Source organism: Medicago truncatula, chromosome 1 (genome assembly GCF_003473485.1).
Source record: "Medicago truncatula cultivar Jemalong A17 chromosome 1, MtrunA17r5.0-ANR, whole genome shotgun sequence".
NCBI classification, from domain to species: Eukaryota; Viridiplantae; Streptophyta; class Magnoliopsida; order Fabales; family Fabaceae; genus Medicago; species Medicago truncatula.
This window is the reverse complement of record NC_053042.1, coordinates 45213851-45234230: the sequence shown is the minus strand read 5'-3', so window position 1 is coordinate 45234230 and position 20380 is coordinate 45213851. Positions and strand designations below refer to the sequence as shown.

The window sequence follows — 20380 nt, the reverse complement described above, 5'->3', positions numbered from 1 at the left end:
TGACATGGACTGATGCTTAGTCTGTAACATAATCATTTATCTTTAATGATGGTTTAAATTCATATAGAGTCATTTGAAATCTTATAAATCCATAAAATCATTTCAAATCCTTCAAAATCTCATGATATAAATCTTTGGAAATCCTAACTGTAATCTTGATAGTTTTTTAAAATCTTGCAAAGTCTTTTATAATTCACAAGACTTTTTTTTTTTTTTTTTTTTAAAAAAAACTGTCTTTTAAAATCGTAATCCAATACACCCCTTAAGATTGAAATGAGAAACAATAAAAATATATATATATATATAAATTATGTTTTGTGTCATAAACATTTTTTTGGACCTTTCACTTCATTGTTTTTAGCTGTCACCCCCATAAGATTTGGAAACAATGTGAACGCTTTTCAACAAAAGTTGAATGAAAAAAGGATTAATTTACTACAAAAATTTTAAAAAAATTGACTTAGTTCACTTTTACCACACAAAGAACCAATTTAAAAATATAAATGAAAAAACAAAAATGTCTAATCTTACACGAAAGCTAAATCCCACGATGCATTTGTGAACCTGTAATCTGAAATCCTCAAAACCTGTTATCCCGCTCAAACAACAACAGTGGTTCCGGTAAACCAAGTGAACCCAAACCAAACCGTTCACTTTTAATTGGTTCATTCAGGTAACGAGTTTAATCTTTCTCTATTGATAATCATAATAATAATGCAATAGTCACAATTGCTTTGGTATAATCTCACAATTGCAATTTTGTGCTTGAATAGAAATGATGTACAGTAGTTGCAACAAGTTCACATCCTAAACAGAAAAACTTTGTACTTTTTGCATGTAAGATAAAAAAAAAGTATGCTTTATTCTTGTTTTTCACTTTTTTGACTTTGCCAATTTATTTTCTGTAAAATGCAATCTGGCAAAAAGTGGACGAGGTGCTCGTTTCTGTTGATCAAATCCCCTTACACAAACAAATCCTGAAATCAACCAAGTATTAAAATGTATGTTAGTTAGTTAATAAGCATCACAAAATTCGAAAAATGTTAAAGGCAACGAATTCAAATGGTTTAAAATACTCTTCATACCTCTCCAAAAGCATTGCTGAATTTCTTGAGTTGAAAGACCTAGTAGACATAAGAGTTTCTTTCTAGTCAGTAGAATATATATTAGTAGATGAGCATGTGGATTGTTTTTTTCGTACCTTTGAAAATTGACGATACAGAGGTTCCAAAGTATACCGTCCTCCTTGGCAAATTCCAGATCCATTCCCTAGGGATATCGATGGGTTTAACGCTGGATGCATGATCCGCAAACAACTTCATCGCAAAAAAAAAAAAAGGTTTTATAGACCATTGGTGGTGAGTATTGAAATTTAATATAAGGTAATTTTGTTAAGGTGACTGGAACAGTACCAAAACTAGATTACACTTACCTCATTAACTTGAAAGTAAGTTCCATTCAGCGGAAAACTTCCCCTTGCTGCTGTTCGACACGGTATCTGTATATGAGAGAACATTTGTGAAAGTTATTAAAAAATAGAGGGCTAATGCTGTTAATTTAACATTTGTCAAAGTAATCATTACCAGAAGTGTTCCTCTCACAATCTGTGAATTTGCTTCTCTAATGCTGTTGCATGAAAAGCATGTCTTGTCATTGCACAGGTTGGTTGAGTCTCCGCACTTCCTTTGTGGTGGTTCAATGGAATTTGCAGTCTCACCTAGTGTTCAAATGTCATAATTCATAAATACTGTTGTGAATATACGTAGTAATGATCTTGCCTGTGCCTAATATTATTTTTTGATAACAGCCTATGCTTTATAATCTGTCTGTTTGCATATGTTAATTATTATTTGAGATTATTACAAGAATCATCTGCTAACCTGGTGACCATATTGCAAGAAGATATGGGCTTGGGTCATCAGGCTCCCGCTTATCCATCTGTAAATTTTAGTAAACAAACAAATATAAAAAAGTCTCCCAAACTGATAACTGTGTGTTTCAATACAAAGAAAAGAATAGCCAACCTTTTCCAACAGAGGGTGTGAATCCGGAAGTTCATATCTGCATCAATCAGTGGATGTTAGAAAGCATCGTTTAGATTTTCATTCGAAAAACAGATCAGTCATATAGTCAGAGAGTCAAGGCATTTACAATGAGTTTTACTTATACAATAGTGATGTCATTTAGAATAAAATTTCTAGGTCTAGAAATTAGAGAGGTCCCGCAAAACCTTATTATTTGAACTTAAATTTTGAGTAAGAATATCCAAATGCTTTGCATCTCCAAAAATACTTAATCTAAAAAATTTAGAAAATCATCCTTATGAAGGTAAAGATATAATTATATTCAGGGCCTGCAAGCCCGTGGATCTATGAAGCACGGATACGGATACGGACACCAAACACGACACGGACACCGACACGCCAACACAGCTAAATTTTCTAGAAAATCACAAAATATATGTGTTGGTGTTGTGTCCGTGTCGGACACGACACGTGTCTGACACGGGGATACGCTTTATCCAAGGAGTGTCTGTGCTTCATAGCCGTCGATGATGATTCAGTTGCTGCATTTAGGTTGCTTAGCTTTAAATTCACTCAATAGTCCAAATGAAAATCAAAGTTAATATTTCTAGGTTGCTCAATTTGAACAAAAAAAAAAAAAGAGAAGAAAACTATTAGAATTTTTCGTTAGATCTGTGTTTTAATAGCAAGGTTGTTTGCTGCTGTTAGCAATGCTAGTACTTACACTAGGTGTTCTGTCCTTAGCCGGCTCACGTTCTTCAGTTTTGGTGTAGGGATAGAAGCAGACTGTGGATTCCAGGCAACAAGGGCCCTAGACTGGTCACCTTCATGTTCTTGCATATGGTTCTGTAAACTCTTTGCGAACACTTCGAGATTGACATTGATAGTAGGAATTTCATCAGGATCCTCCCAAAAGAAGTCCTCAATATCACTTTCCAATGCCTCTGTACCATGTTCTGGTGTTGCTGGTTCTTCAATGATTGGCTCACACTTCCTACTTTTAAGACTTGCTTCTATGCTCGTGTTGTTCCCAGGGAGAGGTAGGATCAGCGGGTTCAAATTTGGAAGGCTTCTCTCATCTGCAATTGGAACTGGCATGCTCACAATTTGCTTCTCTTCTGGTCCTGGCAAGGCAAGCCGTGCACTGTACTGAAAGGGTTAGTCTTATGAAAATATAGTATGCCCCTCATGCACTTCATACTGTAATAATGTAATTGAAAGAAACAACTCATTAAACTGACATGATTATTTTATTCTATTTTTACACGTTGACCTTTGTTCTTTTGAACTGGCTACGCCTTTAAAGTTTTAGATGTAATTTTAAAGACTTTGGTGACTTGATTATTTTGTTTGAAGAATATGAAATGGTTTAATGTTGAACTTCACATGCATTGAGTTCATGGCAGTATGTAATGCAACTGACATACTGAGTAGCTAACCTTGCAAAAGCACTGGCAAAATGTCTGCACTCTGCTCGCATCGGGCATGCGTTGCAATTTGGTTTTTTCTTTGTGCAGAAAACCTGCATGTTTGGAACATGAATTACTTTCAACTTCTTATCTCAAGATTGTGAAGCAAGGCTAGTTCCAAAACTATGTTTTCGTGAATACCATATTGAACGTAGAAGGAAACTATCCATACCTTTCCAAACGTAATCATCTGGTAGTGTAGCTCATACCTGCATTCCAGTTATATATATCTTAGTTACAGATTCAGCTAGCATAATAAAGCAGTAAAATATTTTTTGCAGATTTCAAGGAAGTTATAATATTACAAGGTTCTTTGATCAAGCTTGCACAATCTTGGCCAAAGATACTTTTGAATAGACTCCAGCACTGGATACCTGCACGGCACAGTAGTTAGATGTTTCTATCTGATATGTTTATCTTCTTACCGGGTGGCATAAGATACTTACAATTCAAGGAGGTGTATTTGTAGTTTTTCAGGAAGTGGTTGGAGAGGGACCCATCCAAGTCTAACGGCTATCCTTCCAACATTGGTGTCAACCTTCAAGGCATGAGCATAGCAACATGTTATTGCAAGAGTTTTTAGTGATTTGCATGCTAGTAAGAAGGAAGTAGATTTCAAATTAGCCTTACTGGGAAAGCAAGATGATGAAGTGTCAGAAGCCGTACACATTCCACACTTTTTAACCCTAACCCTCTCATGCTTAGAAGATAGTCCCTGCATTTGATGTTGTATATGAAAACAAGTAGAAAGGACATGGTTAATTTGCGTTATATTCTGTTATTGGCGGGAAGTGTCTGCTAAATAGAAACTTTCTTAGGATAGGGTTTAAGGACATTGGTTAATGGTGATAAAAGATTTTGACTTACTTCACTTTATCAGGGGGGGCATGTCTTAACCATTCAAGGTCAATGCTTCCATGTTCTCTAACCAGTCTGTTCAGGAATTCCTGAAATACAATAAAAGTCCTATATCTCAACTTATTTTATTTTAGTTAAAATTCAGTGTTCTACAAACTTGAGTGGGAGAACATACCTTGATTCGTTCTGCTAGCATGTTGTTCATCCCTCGTTCTTTGATAGCATCAGATATCTCTTTAACAGAAGCACATCTTACTGCTTCATAGTCCAGTGAATCCATTGTATCTACACTTCTTTCTATCTTTACCCCATTTTCATGTACGTCCTTCCTTAGATTGTCCCAGTCTTCTGCAGGCTTTTTGTTGGCCTCAGGTTTCGTTTTCCTTGCTTTTCGCACCTTGAGTTTTCCATCTTTGTCTTTTTTGCCTGGAGAATAAACTTGCTTCCCTGCCTTTGGTTTAGCTTGAATATTATCAGAACATACTTGCTCCGTGGATATAATTTTTTCACTGTCAAAAACTTCTTCTGCATACGTAAGTGTATTGCTGTGATCGTTCTCTGCATGATCTTTACCCAATATGTGAGAAGTATTTGATGATTCTGCATATGTTCCGCCCTCTGACTGGAAGGTTTTCTGACTCACAAAGTGATGGTTAGGTGAAGGTTGATTATAATTTGTATGAGATATGGATTGAGAAGTATCTCCTATAGGGACTGAAGACCCTAATGTTCCATTTCCACGCTGCATCTCAGTGGGTTTATCCACACTATCTCCTACTCCCTTGATGCCAAATCTCATATAATTGTTGTCTTGAAATTCACTGTGTATGGAAACAGTTTCAGGCCAAGAAAACTCCTCACCATTCATTTGAAAAGTGTTCAGACCCTGTATGTATGAGTAATATGACTCATAGTCTGTTGGAGGAGCTACAGGTAGTTGTTGCTTTTGTGGATAACCAAAGCTGCAGGGATGACCAGATGCTGAGTGGAAACTGTGAATATCATTACTGCCTACTCTTGAACTTTGTTTCACATGTTGTTGTTGCAGCTTTCCATTGGCGCTCTCGTCAAATAGTGATACTCCGTTTACACTATGGTAAAATTCCTGAAACATAGTGGCCTTTCCTACCTGTAAAGAATTTGAAGTTAAGAACTGATCCCTGCTGGGTTCACGGCCACTGTTACGTACTTCTGATTTTGAATTGGTTCTAATTCTGGTATCTTGAGTAACTGAGGAGTCAAGAGAATCTTGTGATGATAAGAGTTCTTCCTCTGAGCTATGATTATTTGGCTGTATTAGGCTCTCGTTTATCCTTGAAGTTTCCCTGTCTCTCCAATACTCTCCTGTATGATGTGGCTTCTCAAAGTCGATATAGTAGGTTGGTGGATTTAATGTTCCTCTTTCATATGATGCTATTGAGTCAACTGGGTTTACTATGCAGTGTTGTGGCTCTTCAACCGATGGGTCTGTGACAACAATATCGTATGTTCTCTGGCTGCTTTTTGATTTAAGAGGAAACCTTGCTGCTAAAGACATAAAGGCAGAGCTGCAAAGAGAAGAATGAAGCATAATGTTTTTATGGGGTTTGCAAAACATCTTGTACTAGCATTGGCAATTTTGGCAAAACATCCCAAGTGATGAAAAGTGGAAAAACCTGATATGATAATATTTGAATTTACCTTGAAAGATGGTCTGAGACATTCTGAGTGAGAAAAACACCGATCACCGAGTCAACCACAGATCCTTTCCACTTTGAAAAGCGTCTATCTCCTGCATAGTAGAGTAGAGGAATATTTGCTTTACAAATATATTCTGACAAATGAACAATTCAGCAATCAAGTGAATAATTTCAATAAATTGCTGGCTTCTGCTTTTGCTGTTTATCCTATTTGAATGTCAAAGCCCGCTGTTGAAGGGGTGCTAATTAAATATAAAGAGTTTTATTGTCAATTTTTAACCTTGTGCCTTTGCCTATTTTCACACTTTTAAGCAAACCATTCGTTAAGCTTTGTTTGATAGTTAGGAGGGAAAGAAATGGTAGGGCTTTGGGAGAGGGGAGTGAAGAGAAAGGGAGGATAATCCCTCACCTTGTTTGAGAAAGCGTTTTTAGAGGGGAGAGGAGAGAATAGCTTATGACTAATTTTTGTTCTGAGTATTATAAAACGTAGAAAAGGATTTGGGAAATTTTTCAAAGCTCTCCAAAAGCCTCCAAATTCTTCCCTCCATGCATATTTTGAGTTCTCTAATTTTAGTTTTACATGGAAAAGTAAACCCCCATGAAAGGTGAGGGACTATCCTCCCTTTTCTATCAATTCCTCCCCTCCCAACTTCGAAATAAACCATTAGAATTCATGTTGTTATAATATTAAGGTTATTAGTCTTATTGTATATGTGGACTTGTGATTCTGCTAGTAGTGCTAATACTTGACCTATTATTAGTTAAAGAATTAAGGTATTCTATCTTACATTCAGTACAGTATCCTACCAAAATCTATAATTCCAACACATTCGAATTTATATATATGAATGACATTGTAATGACGACTTTAGTGTCAAACATCATATATTGAAGAGAACCAGAGGCATAATATCAGCAAGTTTTGGGCCTTTAATTTGACATTTTTTACCTTGAACAAGATGCATCCGTGCAATGAAGGAATCAGCTCGTCCACGGAATACATTTCTTTCCTCTTCCCACCACTTCTCCTTTTTCTTGTCAGTTCCTTCAAGGTCTTCACTTCCTTCGATCCCCATCAACAGTTTCCAGGTTCTCTCTGTTTCTGGATCAAGGTCCACTTTAGGCCTTGGTTTATGTTTCTTTCCAAATTCAAATTCTTGGTAGGGTACAATAGAACCATCTCCCTTATATGGGACAAGTGCTTTTTGTTCTTCCCTCTCTGATCTGTTGCCCTCGTTGAGACTGAGACTATTGAGTTGGCAAATTATGTTGTCTACCAGGGTGGAATGTATCTGGTGCGGTTCCCCTGAAAATCAAGAAACAGATAATTACAATTATTTGTTGTTACTGAAAAGATTTTTCCTTCATCAAACATGCATTACCTGAGATAGCAAATGAATCACCAGTGCTGGCTCCACTGTTTTGCTTCTCTACAAGTACACTGCTTTCAATACAGCTGTTTGGCATTACTTCATTATGTGATTGAACCCCCTTTTTTTCATTTTTTCTTACTTTCTGTGAATCATCTTTAGGCTTTCTTTGGCTGGAAGATCCTCTGCGAACTTTTGATTGGAGTTTTTGAGTTCTTTTCCTTTTATTTTTTAACAAACCTGTGGCAAGAGTTGCACCTTTGAAGTTTCCATCCACTTGTGAAATCTCTTGGCACAAGGTAGTACCAAGTGGATTTTTGGCCGAGTTATGTTGGTTCTTGGTGCTTTTGGAATACTTTCTCTTGGAACCCTTTGCTTCAGTGGAATTGGATAGAATGTTAGGCAACTGGAACATATTTTCAAAAATCAATTCCCCTGTTTCCTGAGTGTTCTCAAAACATGTTTCTGATTGTAAGAGAGTGTTGTCAGTTTCATTTGCATTAATGTATTGCTGCATGCACCCACTATTCCTTTCTTCCCTTAAACCAGAATTTCCTTGTGCTGGACCTTTCTCAGTGACTGAAAATTTTGCTATCTGCTGTTCTGTAGTTTTGGACAAGGTTATGGTTGATTCCCTTTCCGACAAGAAACAATTTGTTACATTTCCTTCCAATAGAAATGTGATATCATTTGTGTTCCTGGCTTGCGAGTTTTCTACTCCAAGTTCATCCTGCTGGCTGATTGTCAAAGCTGAGTTTGTATTGTACTTCTTACTTGCTCCACTATGCATCTCTTCCTGAAAAACCTTGCTGCTCTGGCTTTCATTTGAACTATTTTCTAAGTCAAAATTTAGAGCTTTCCTGCAGGATTTTGTAGTTGCGGCAGTTGAATCACAAATGTCTTTTATGACATCTGCCTTCGGTGTTTCTGCAGTTTCTGAGACATTCTTTCTTTTTCTGCGCGGGGTTTCCTTAATCTCTGTCTTTTGACTTGCATGATTTGTATTTTTTTTGGGCTTGGCCTCTCTAATTACCTTTGGCCTATGCTTTCTGCGCCTAGGTAATTTCTGCTCAGGTGTCTTGTTCAGGTCAAAAATCTCATTACTTCCATTGTCACAGATGTTGCTGACAGAAGCTTTCTGATCCCCCTGTGTTGTAGAGGTTATTGCTGATGAAGAATCTACAATTTGCTGTAGAAGCCCATCACTATATTCTTGGATTTCATTCTCTGTGCATGGAACGAAATCTTTCTCATGACTTGTGCTTTCAGCTACCGTGTAATCTGGAACAGGACAAATCTGGTTTTCCACAAACTTGAGCTGATCCACTGTTTCTGGTATTGATTGGAGGTAATTGGTGAAACTAGTGGTAGCATGAGCTTCTGCATTTGGCACATAGTTCATATAAGGCTCAGGAAAAGTTTGACCTGTAGAAGCAGTTTTTGTCATTCACCAATTTGATGCATAATGTTTGTAACTGATGCAGGAAGGTATTGTTTAAACAACAAAGAAATGGGATCATTGTGTTGTAACATCACAATTTTTATCATAGTTTCTCATTTTTGCTTACCGTGTAACTCAAAGGTTATCATTTCCATGACTTTGTTAAGAAACGACTAAAATAAATGAATAAAATTATTGTCTGCATTCATGATCAATGTTTACAAGTCCATGGCTTTATTTCTTAATAATTGTAAAAATAATTACTCTCATCATAACGATGAATGTTGAAATTTCTTTTGGGTTACTGTGAATGCCAAACTGTATTGAAACTGTTTTTTATTTTTTTTGCTCCCTCTTTTATTGCATTGCTGCACAAGTTCGATTATTGGACTAACAGTAGAAATGTATTTTCCTTGAACTACTGATATAATAGTGTTGGAAATTCCGCCTCACCTTCATTGTGTTGGGTGTGAGGGGGTGAATTTAGTCCCACATTGCCTAGAGATATGACCTGTTTATAAAGCTTGGGCAACCCTCATCTTACAAGCCGGTTTCGTAAGGTTGAGTTAGGCCAACCCAAATTCTAAGATGGTATCAGAGCCTATCCTAGATATGTTATGGGCTTACTGTATCGTCCATACTTCAGGCTAATTGGGCCCGAGCAGGAAGGGGTGTGTTGAAAATTCCGCCTTCATTGCGGTCCGCACCTAGCCGCCTAATTGCGGAATTGGGTTGCCTTCATTGCAGCCTCCAACACCTTCATTGTGTCGGGTGTGAAGGGGTGGGTTTAGTTCCACATTTCCTAGAAATATGGTCTGTGTAGTGTTATAAAGCTTGGTCAACCCTCATCTTACAAGCTGGTTTTGTAAGGTTGAGTTTGGCCCAACCTAAATTCTAAGAAATAGGCATATAAAAAATTACTTCTTTACGCAAATTAACTGCTATAGGTCGTAAAAAATTCTTAAGAGATTTAACTTATTATCATTTTTTGCATTAATTTGGTGATAATATTACCTATAAGTTTGTTTGGCTAGATATGACATGCAATTGAACAGTTTAGCATGTTTCTGATTCGGTTTCAATGTGTTTCAATTAAAATAAAATTAGAAAGACATTGTTACCACTCTAATTTATATCTGAATTTGAATTACTGAAGAAAAGAAGTTACCATAGGATGCTTCAGAGAAAATGCCGTTCAGTTGGTTTGAGACTGAGCAGTGAATATTATTGTTGAGCAAATTGTCTGTGTTGCTGCCACTAAATTCAAAATTCCTATTTGGAGTGATAAGTCCAGTTGCTTCTGTATACACATTGTTTGAAGCTGCGTAGGAATAACTCGCACCACTGCTAGACTGAGGATAAAATTTTGGTAGCAGTGGATTTCTTGCTGCCATACTGATACTTGTATCCAAATTCATGTTAGCAGTAGCTATATCAGTTGCATTCTTCTTGAGCAGTTGTTCCAATGTATTATTGTTAAATCCGTTGCTCTCATAATGCTGTGCCTGATTGTAGGAGCCTGCAATGTGATTGCTAGCATTGTTTCTATTGACTGAGATGCCGCCAAAATTGTTGTACTCTCCAATTTGACCTGTCTGCCCTATGAGATGGGGATTCTGATAAGCTCCATGGTAATGCATCAGTGTCTCATTCATGTAGTCTCTTCCAGGTACAGGAAATTCTTGATAATTCGCTCTTCTCATTTGGTCTGCTTGCCAGTCTGATGCTGTGTTAGATCTTATTTGAATGGGCTTTTCAGGGGTGATAGGTACCCATGCACTGTTCGTTTGAAATTGGTTCCCATCTTGACCCAAAAGCTGTTGTCCGAAGTTCATTATTGAAATCCTGCAAGTTAGAAACAATATTACAATCTTTTTTTTTTACAGGCCCTATGTTACAATCTTGCTTTCACTTGTATCTGTGGATATTATAGGGGAAACTATTAATATATGATAGGTGTTTTACAAAACATTAGCCTAATACCTATATACTAAAATTGCAGCTCAAGTACTGGTCTTCAACTAGTAAAAACCTAATTCTATATGATGACTCATTATATGGAAACAACAGACAAGCACATTCGAATCGAATGTCCATGAAAATATAGTATGACAGGGAAATATCAATCAAGCAAATAAAAACCATAAAATTCATTTTGCCAGTTTTTTCCCCTAGCAAAATAATACATGTAGTCTGAAGGAATAACTATGAATCCCCACTGAAAAACATTATTACTAAACTTGGTTATGCTATGTATCAATGTGGTACTAAGCAAATTGAAGAGCTATGCCTAAAATAATCTGTTTGATTTTCAGTCTAATGAAAAAACTATTTAACTTGTTTACGCCTTTCATCCTCAATACCGTATTATTACGACCTTGTTCTACGTCTGAGGCAACAGTAAAAACAACACTGTATTTTTCTAGTGTTACTACTAACTATCAAGCTCACTGCAATTAGCTTCAAGCTATATAGATCTTAACATTCCAATGAAATGACAATTAAGAGCAAAATGCAACTTCATGTGACATTAACAATAATGCCTATAAATGATATTACTAGAAATAAAACATGGCATGTAAAAGAATCAATTAGAATTGAGAAATGCCAAGAATGATAGACATGAAAGATAAAATGGTAATTTGGGATGATAAGATGGAATTATGCATCTTCTGATGCGTGGCAATCCTCAAACACTAAACTAACCTCCTACCTACCTACTCAACACCATTTATCTATACATGCCAAACTATCAACATTTCATGCCTAAGCAAATATTAATCATCTATTAATATCATTTTACCAATTCATATACAATATCCAATTGTAAACAATGTTATTGATATTCCTAATCACAATGGATTTCATCAAAGAGAAAGGAGAAAGCCAATAGAGGATCATACATACCTGTTGTTTTGTTGTTCATTCATCTGAAGAAATTTCTTTGCTTGATTATGTGAATTGAGCTAAATTCTACAGTTTAGGAATATTGCAGACTCTATTTTACTTATGTTGGATTTTGCATGAAATCATCAAAATCCAAAAGCAATCATAGACATTTCTGTATTACCCCATTGTTTAACTCAAAACAATTCCAATATGCTATAATCCCTTCAACACATTCCTCACCTTAGCCACTGCAACATTATTATTATATAAAAGTTACAACTTATGATATAAAAGAATAAAAATAGTAACACGCTTCAAGCATGAAAGATTGGATGGACCTGCTTTAAATGATGAAATGAATGACTTGAACATGGAAACTGTTGAATAACTAATGGACAGTAATATTGAAAACACAAGTATCCAGCACACAATTCCTTAAGAAGATTTTTTTTGGTTGTTATGAATCTCACTATAGTTACAAAAATTAAAATTTCATATAATATATGAGATTTTGTCACTATAAAGTATTTATAAACAGAATCTTCAGAATCTCTAAAATGAAGACTACACGTAAAAACTTTGTATGAATTATGTTCTTACATTCATTTTATTATATGATAGTTATGTAAAACATGAACATGAAATGACAAAAATGGCATTAAAACACACACAGAATGCCTCACAAGACACAAAGTATAGTCAATGCTGGAATCAAACAGAGTAAGTTAGAGAGAGAGAGAGAGAGGGAAAGAGGAGTAAGAAAATAAAAAAAATGTTAAATATAAATAAATTAATAAATAATAAATAATGAATAATAATATTTTGATTTGGAACACCCCTTCTTTGTATAAAAGAATATAATTTAATTGAGTACTCTAACTTTTAATTAATGTTTTCATCTTTTCATCCTCTAATACCTTTTGCTTCTGTTATTTACTCATTATTATTAATAACTTTACGAAACAGAGAATCAACTTGTCTCTACCCTTTCAGACTTTATTTTATAACATTTACTGTACCGATTTCATCTTCTATGAATTATACTTATTGCTGTATTAATTTTTGGTCACTAGTTAAAAAAATCTAAGCTATGTGTGGATGTTACACACTGATATATTTGGTGAACATTCATGAATATAATTTGTAGTTTTAGTGCATGATTGTTTTACCTTTCTATATGATATTATATGATGGCAGCACATTATACACTAAATGTCTAAATCTTACATCTAATTTTCAAGTGTTGGTTTAAAGGAATAATATTTTTTTTTTGATAGGCTAAAGTATACGATATGTTTTGAGCAATTAATATTTTCATTTTTATTAAAAGTATGCTTGATATGCCTTTGTTTTTTGATATTATGTTCTCAATATAACCCTTGTATTATCCAAATAAAAATAAAATAATATTAATTATTTTTTGGGTACAGTATCAATTATTTTTTAAGATGAATGCATAAACTATTTTTTTTTATTAATAGTACAATAATATTCAACCTTTTAAATTGTTTTCTCCATTTACTTGATCCGAGTTTTTATTTCTGGTCACACACTTCAGATTTTGATTAGGATGTTTTATACCACAATCCTTCACTCTTTAGTTTTAAAATATTGACTTTAATGTTTCATAAACAAATATTTTTACAAAATAATTATGTATTCGATATAAACTATTTATCAGATAAATAATAAGTGTGTACATTTAGTTTTTATCAACAATTTCCGTGATAAATATAAATGATAGTTAGGTAAATTTAAATATTTTGCATTTGACCCCAAAGTTTTCTTGTACCAAACTTATCTTTTCATAATATAGGATAGTTTCGTGCAATGCACTAAAGGTAAAAGGACTTTGTACCCTATTTTGTCTGGCACAAATAAGGCAAATTTTGAAAATATTTTATCGACAGTTAATTAAGGCTATATCATTAGAAGGAAAAGAATCTCATGAATTTGATAGACACTTGTAATCAACACTACCATACATTTGACCAGAAAAAACAAAACAAAACTTTCAGTACGGTGTTAACTAAAACAAATCACTTGTGTAAAAAGAAAAGCATGCAAGAAATATTCAAAAACAAACTAAAATTCTTCTTGGGGTCTAGAATATAAACATATATGAAAAACAAATTATGTAGAAACTAACCCGTCTTTATATTTTGTATTGACATTGCCGTTCTGCCTAAACTAAATTTAATGAAAATTAGTTTGAGATGGTTAGTATAATTTTGTTTTTTTCACTTTCATCGATGTTAAAGAATTGATACATTTTTGTAATGTGGAATATTCTATGTTTTCTAAAATTTACATATATTTACCGACTGAAATTGAACCAATCGAAAGATAGTTGAGAGATATGTACATATTTAGTGTTTGAAAGTACTCGAACATGATTAAGAGGGAACCAATGAGAAAGAAAAAAAAAAGATTCACATATTTTTTTACATAAACTATTTGATGTTTACATTAAGCTACTTGCAATGTGCATTACGTTAATGTGGCCCTCCTGACTGAAGTTTTATCAATAGACTTTTATGTAGTCGAGCCGTGTAAAGGGGGATTGAATAAAAGAATGGGCAGCCACATTATGATTTGAACAAAAGCTTTTGAATACAATAAGAAATGCTTAATTGCACTTTTGGACCTCTATCTTTTTAAAAGTTGCGGTTATGGACCCCTAACTAATTTAAATACAAAACAGCACCCTATGTTTTAATTCTTTGGCAGTTTTGGACCCCCAAAGCAAAAAATAAATAAAAAATTGACACGTGGCACCTCACTTAGGGTGCCACGTCAGCGTTGACCGAGTCAACAATGGACTGGGGGTCCAAAACTGCCAAAGAATCAAAACATAGGGGGCTGTTTTGTATTTAAATTAGTTAGGGATCCATAACCGCAACTTTTGAAAAGATAGAGATCCAAAAATGCAATTAAGCCAATAAAAAACTAATGACCATTTGAGTTAGACCATACTACCCCAAATATGAGTCTACATAATAAATCTTTTTGAAGTCTACGCTTACAATAGAATGTTAACAAGGAATAATTTTTCTCATAAAGTTGTGAATTTTTTTTAATATAATTCCCCTTATTAAAGTTTATGAGAAAGAGGGGTATTAAGCAGTGAAAGTTGCCTCGAAGTTTGACATTAATCAAATCTATGATAAAGTTGATTGCCGCTATCTCTCATGAGAATTTTAGAAAACTTGGTACACTAAATTATTCTAATAAGCCATAATGCTCTGACTGTTACTTTTCTCATCCTATGTCTTTCCTCACGCGTTCTACTTTTTTCCAAAATTACTTTCAGAGCATTTCGGATTTCATAATCAGGAATGGTGTTTTCTTTTGTTATAGGGTGAAAAATGAAGTTACGGGTTTTTCTGGATTTTGTAATCCGGAAATTTCAAAAACTAGGGCATGTTACATGATGTTTTCGGATTACATAATCCGGAAACCCCCTAAACATCCTTTTTCAAGGTAAATCAGTTCGGATTATATAATCCAATCCGAACTGTATCAGCACAAATTCTAAACATGTTTGTAACATGGATAGTCATTTTATGGACAATATTAATCTTCCTAACTCTCATCCTTCTGTTTTGGGTCATTGTTACATGTTCTTAGTCAAAAATCGGGTTTTCGGGCTACTTGATCGGATTGCTCCGAAACTTGCCCAGAAAATCAGAAAAAATTCAAGGACCATGACTCCCATAGAAGGGACTTCTTACGGGACTCCGCCCCTCACAATCTAAAATTCCATTGTTTAGACCCATTTTTATAATCCGGACAATTCCATAGAAGGGACTTCTTACGGGACTCCGCCCCTCAAAATCTAAAATTCCATTGTTTAGACCCATTTTTCATTTTTTTCAGAAAAATCCGAAAAAAATTTGCATTAGTTTTATTTGATTTTTAGAATTTTTTGGTGCTATTTTTATGATTTTATTTGACAGGTTTTAAGCATTTTTTACTTAGTTTTTTGTTGTTTTTAAAAGCAAAACTCAAAACTGTTAAAATGTGAGAGAGTCTGATGACTGATTATACATAAGAATTGTCCGGATTATAAAATCCGAAATAGTAATCATGAATCCAGATTTTAAAACCTGGAATGCACAAGGGCATTTTTGGAAAAATTACAGGGCGCGGGAGAATGCTATAGGGTGGAAAAGGTAATAGTCTAATGCTCATGTTTAACACATTATCGGAGCTAAATACTTTTCAAGGGGTCATTCTTGGAGTGTCGTGTGGGCCGAAATCTAAGCTATTGTTAGAGGAGCTTTTAGAGTTCACAAACATTGCTGAGAGAAGGCTATAGGTAGAATATATGATATGATTACTAACAGTCATACTCGAGGTGATCCATTGTTAAGATATACTAATAAGTGTACTCCTCCTATCCAAAACATCCTAGCACACATAAATTACTTAGCATGGGCTCCTACAAATTTGAAGGTTTGCGATACTGACTTGGTGTGATCCCAATTCACTCATAATGATCTAGATATGGTTTCAACAACTCGTCTCTTCCAATTGATCTATGAGGACAAAATGATTTATAAGTTGAATAAAAAAATATGCATACAATTTGAATATGGAGAAGCTCAAGTTTCGTCTAGACCAAAGAGTTTTATTTGAAGACTTAGTAGAAATTGTATTCTTGCTAGGGAAAATTTACAAGGTGAAAGTATGAAATGTCCTACAATGTGTGTGTTTGCGATAAAGAGATTAAGACTATCCAACATACCTTTTTCAAGTCCCCAAATAGTGAAAATGTTTGAAGGAAACGTGTTTGGAATTTTGTTGATCATCAATTGGTCCATTTTGACTCTCTTTTGGAATTTCTCACCGCAGTTATGGAATCCCTAACTGCTCCCAATGTTTTTTAGCTTTTGGTCAATGCAAAACAAACTTTTTGGGAAGGGTAAAGTTGATTCCTCGATCGACATGTTATGGATAGATAAAATGGTTCTTGACGAGTGGCTTCTAGATCACAATTCTCGTCTCCAGTCATTCCATCTGCACCCACTAATATCGGTCTCGTCGTGGTAGCCATCTCCGAACTGGAACTTAAATTCGAATGTAGATGACTAATTTTTCTCGTAAGCATGAGCTACGATTTTGGCACATGTGTATAAATTTTTTAAAGGGAAACCCTATCTAGGTGAGATCTAAGTGAATACAACCTCACCTGTCAGTAATAGAAGAGAACCTTGTGGTCGTCTTGTATCTGTGAAGGGGATTGATTCTTTGGGATTGAAAAATATTATTTTTGAATTGGATGCTAACAAATTGGTAGATAACCTAAATGTGCCAATTAAATTGGCCTCTAAATTTGGTTTTTCCTATTTCTCAAAAAAAAAAAATTGGTTTTTCCTACAACATTGTATGAATTTACTTAGGCTTAGGTCAAATAGTTTGGTTAAACATGTAAGAGGCAAGTCAATATAATTGCCCACTTATTAGGAAAATCAGGTATATATTACACCTCGTTGCCATGAAATGAAGTAATCATTTTTAGTTATAAAAAAAATATCAGAAATAGATATATATACAAACTTTTCATGTCTTATTGATATTATTAAAGGAGCATAACTGTAGTTATAATATATGTTAAAAATTAATACTTGATAATAAAAAAAAAAACTAACATATTTACTATTGTAAAATAAACTTGATTTGTGCTTATTTTTAAATTAATTACAAGAATAACATTGACAATAAATTTAAACAAAATTGATAATGTTTAATCATTAAGGGAATATATTTATAGTCTCTCTCAAAGTGGTGACTATTGGTTTTATCTCTTTATAGTGGAGAGAATTGTCATCTAAGATCATTTATGTATTGCATTGAAAGTTAATATGGAAGGGTTATTCTTATTTAAAGATGATGATAAACGGGCTAGTCTTACATGTGGACGGTGATCAGAATGTAAGATTTGAGAAAAATTAAGAAACCAACCCGAAAACGGTGTCATGCTTATTTCAACTATAAATGCCTCAAAATCTTTTATGTTGGTTATTTTTCTAAGTGTTATGTTATAAATTTTAAGGAACTAATGAAGGGGTTCGTAATGGGGGAGTTGACCTTAGAGAGGAGAAGGGAAAAAAATGGGGTGTGTTGGTAAAAGATGGATACAAGACAGGAAAATTAAAGAGATTTATATGATATTAATGTTAATTTTTATTATCTAGTGGATATTAGACTCAACTAACTCTAACTACTTGTAACTAAAGTTGCTCCTTTACTTTGATTTTGATGATGTTCTTGTTGTTTTGTTAGATTTTTTTTTATAAGTAGTTGCTTATCTATGTTAAAGCACTGTAGTAAATATCAGTCTTGGAATTGTCCACAAGAGTGTCAAAGTTATTGCTTTTGATTTTAATGATCCTTGTGCTTACATGTTTCTTTAATAATTCACATTTTAAATAATTTGATTCCATTCAAAATATTGTCTTGCAACTTTTGAATCGAATCATTGCCTCTATCGGGTGTTTGGTTTAAGGGTTTTAAATCGATTCAATAAGATTTTGATTCGATTCATTCAGTTCCTCAGATTTTTAACCTCTAGTTGTTGAATTGTATCAAAGTTTTTTGAATCGTATCAATCATTATCTTGAATACACGGTTCGGTTCAAATCTTTGTCTGTGCAGTTTTGAGTCGATTCATTCTTCATCTGATAATGTTTTGAATCGATTCGAAGTTCTTGACCTTCGTGTCAATCGTCATAGTTTTAAGATTTTTCATTGTTACACTAATTGTATCGATTCACACATCATGTGATTCCATTCAAGTTTCTTTTTTAAGTGTTATTTTGAGGCAATCTTGCTCCTTTCACTCACACATATATATACCTTCACTTACTCATTTTCTCACTCATAGAATTAGTTTTCAAAAACACTCTAAAGTCTCTAGACTCTCTTTTTCTACAAACTTCTTCAGATTAAACATTTTTTCTAAGAACTATTGTAGGATTTGAGATCTAGATTGTTAGGGTGTTGTAGTGTAATTGTAATATTATTTTCTTTCAAGGATCTTGGTGGAGCAATAAGGATATGAAGGAAAAGGAGGTACTTTTTACATCCAAGGGTAATTGTGGGGGTTGTTTCTCAAACTTTCAAGGTTCAAGGGGATCGAAGTGGAGGCATAGCAAAGAATATTTCTCAGAGTAGAAGATTGAAGGATTGCATGAAAGCATGAGGTTCAAAGACCTTGTGGATTGTTTGATTTCAAGAAAGCTTGAAGACTTGATTTTTTGTGTGATTGCTTAGCATAAAAGATTAGGAATCGAAGGAATCTTTGCAATTATACATTTGTAAATATTTTCAACATCATAGTGGAAATCCGTAGAAGAGGTGTTTTCTTCTACGAAGATTGAATATACCCTTAGAAAGGACAAAAAAGTGGAACTACTATAATTCTCGGTGTTCTTCTTTCCTTACTCTTTAAATTTCTACAAACCAATTGGTGATATATGATTATGTTGAATTATGTTAATTGCTACATGTTTTGTGATTGAATAAATTCTAAAATCTATTTTCAAGAGATTATTGATTCAATCACCTTCATAGTAAAGATTAACTTGATGTTTAATTCATCACATATATCAAAGTTGTATAATTACTTGTAGTAGTGATTTCTTGCTTAAGAGTAGGTTTGGTTTGAAATAGTCATAGGTTTTGTGGATTATTGTGTATTGATTAATTAATGGTTAAAAATAGTTCAAGGTTGAATATCTCGTTCGTAATTGAATTATCTTTGTGCATTTCTTATTCTATTAACATTGTACATTTAGCATAATCCAATATATAAGTTTTTTAAAACCATGCTTTCGCAAACGTTTTTAATCGAAAAACTATTATTCCCCCCTCTAGTTTTTTCTTGTTATTGTCATATCGGCCAACGGTAACTAGCTTGACCAATTACTTACAGGGAACACTATAAGCTATGAGTGGTATGTGCCACTTATGGTATACACATGATATCTCTAGTTAAGGGTGTGAATTGTCTCACTTGAGTCTTTGATTAGGGGGATCCATTTCTGATATGAAACATAAACAAAATATAGAAAACTATACCAATTGCAATCAAAGTGTTTCTATCATACTTTTTATAGGATTTAGGAAAGAAAAAATTACCTAAAGATAAAGCCCCTGAAAGCAAATTAGATCCTTAATATCTTCTTCAATTACAAAGAAAACACCTAAAAATAAATGAAATCTTGCATAAATATAATGAAATGATAAAAGTTTGTTTTTGCTACAGAAATAATTACATGAAAAGTGAATCAAGGAACTAAATAGGATTTTAGAATGCAAAATATACCTGACGATAAAGCACCTGAAATAAAATTGGACCTTTAATATCTTCTTCAATTAGAAAGCAACGCCTGAAAAATAAATCAATTCTTGAATAAGTTACCACTCAATGATAAAAGTTCACTCTTTCTTACAAAATGAAGGGAAAAGGAAAAATGAATAATGAATTGAATTGAGGAAATATTAATTCTAATAGTTTTTATCTCCAGTCAATTAATTCATTATGTGCCAATATAGTAGAGTGATAAAAATTAGTCAATAATGCTAAAATAAAAATATCGATTTTTCTTATACAAAACAACAATGTGATCTTGTGTTGATCATG

At 33.9% G+C, this 20380-nt stretch overlaps 1 protein-coding gene across 4 annotated transcripts; it reads right to left on the bottom strand.

Annotated features, from left to right (window-relative positions):
• Window positions 1-674: 674 nt before the first annotated feature.
• On the bottom strand, window positions 675-20147 carry LOC25485813 (transcriptional activator DEMETER). Of its 4 annotated transcripts, XM_039829852.1 has the most exons (22): window positions 20063-20147; window positions 19876-19940; window positions 11749-11978; window positions 10010-10686; window positions 7413-8825; window positions 6980-7336; window positions 6032-6122; window positions 4527-5898; window positions 4361-4440; window positions 4124-4208; window positions 3940-4031; window positions 3799-3867; window positions 3666-3702; window positions 3464-3546; window positions 2749-3168; window positions 2025-2061; window positions 1881-1938; window positions 1584-1717; window positions 1433-1498; window positions 1202-1316; window positions 1086-1124; window positions 675-977 (listed from the first exon to the last, which is right to left on the bottom strand). In XM_039829852.1, exons 3-22 carry the CDS (start codon window positions 11769-11771, stop codon window positions 874-876), a joined length of 5352 nt encoding a protein of 1783 aa, XP_039685786.1. In that variant the 5' UTR covers window positions 11772-11978; window positions 19876-19940; window positions 20063-20147; the 3' UTR covers window positions 675-873. The 4 variants fall into 4 exon arrangements, with proteins under 4 accessions (XP_039685786.1, XP_024640600.1, XP_024640604.1 ...); XM_024784832.2 differs by lacking the exons at window positions 19876-19940; window positions 20063-20147 and adding an exon at window positions 12069-12446; XM_024784836.2 differs by lacking the exons at window positions 19876-19940; window positions 20063-20147 and adding an exon at window positions 12069-12446 and having other exon boundaries at window positions 7413-8780.
• Between the last annotated feature and the right edge of the window lie 233 nt (window positions 20148-20380).

Bases quoted from the DNA above. Each gene is read 5' to 3' on its own strand.
- LOC25485813 (XM_039829852.1), bottom strand. From the start codon at position 11,771: ATGAATGAACAACAAAACAACAG. The intron at 4,032-4,123 runs GTAAGGCTAATT...CATGCCTTGAAG, and splicing joins TTCATCATCTTGCTTTCCCA to GTTGACACCAATGTTGGAAG. The intron at 3,868-3,939 runs GTAAGTATCTTA...TGTGCCGTGCAG, and splicing joins CAAATACACCTCCTTGAATT to GTATCCAGTGCTGGAGTCTA.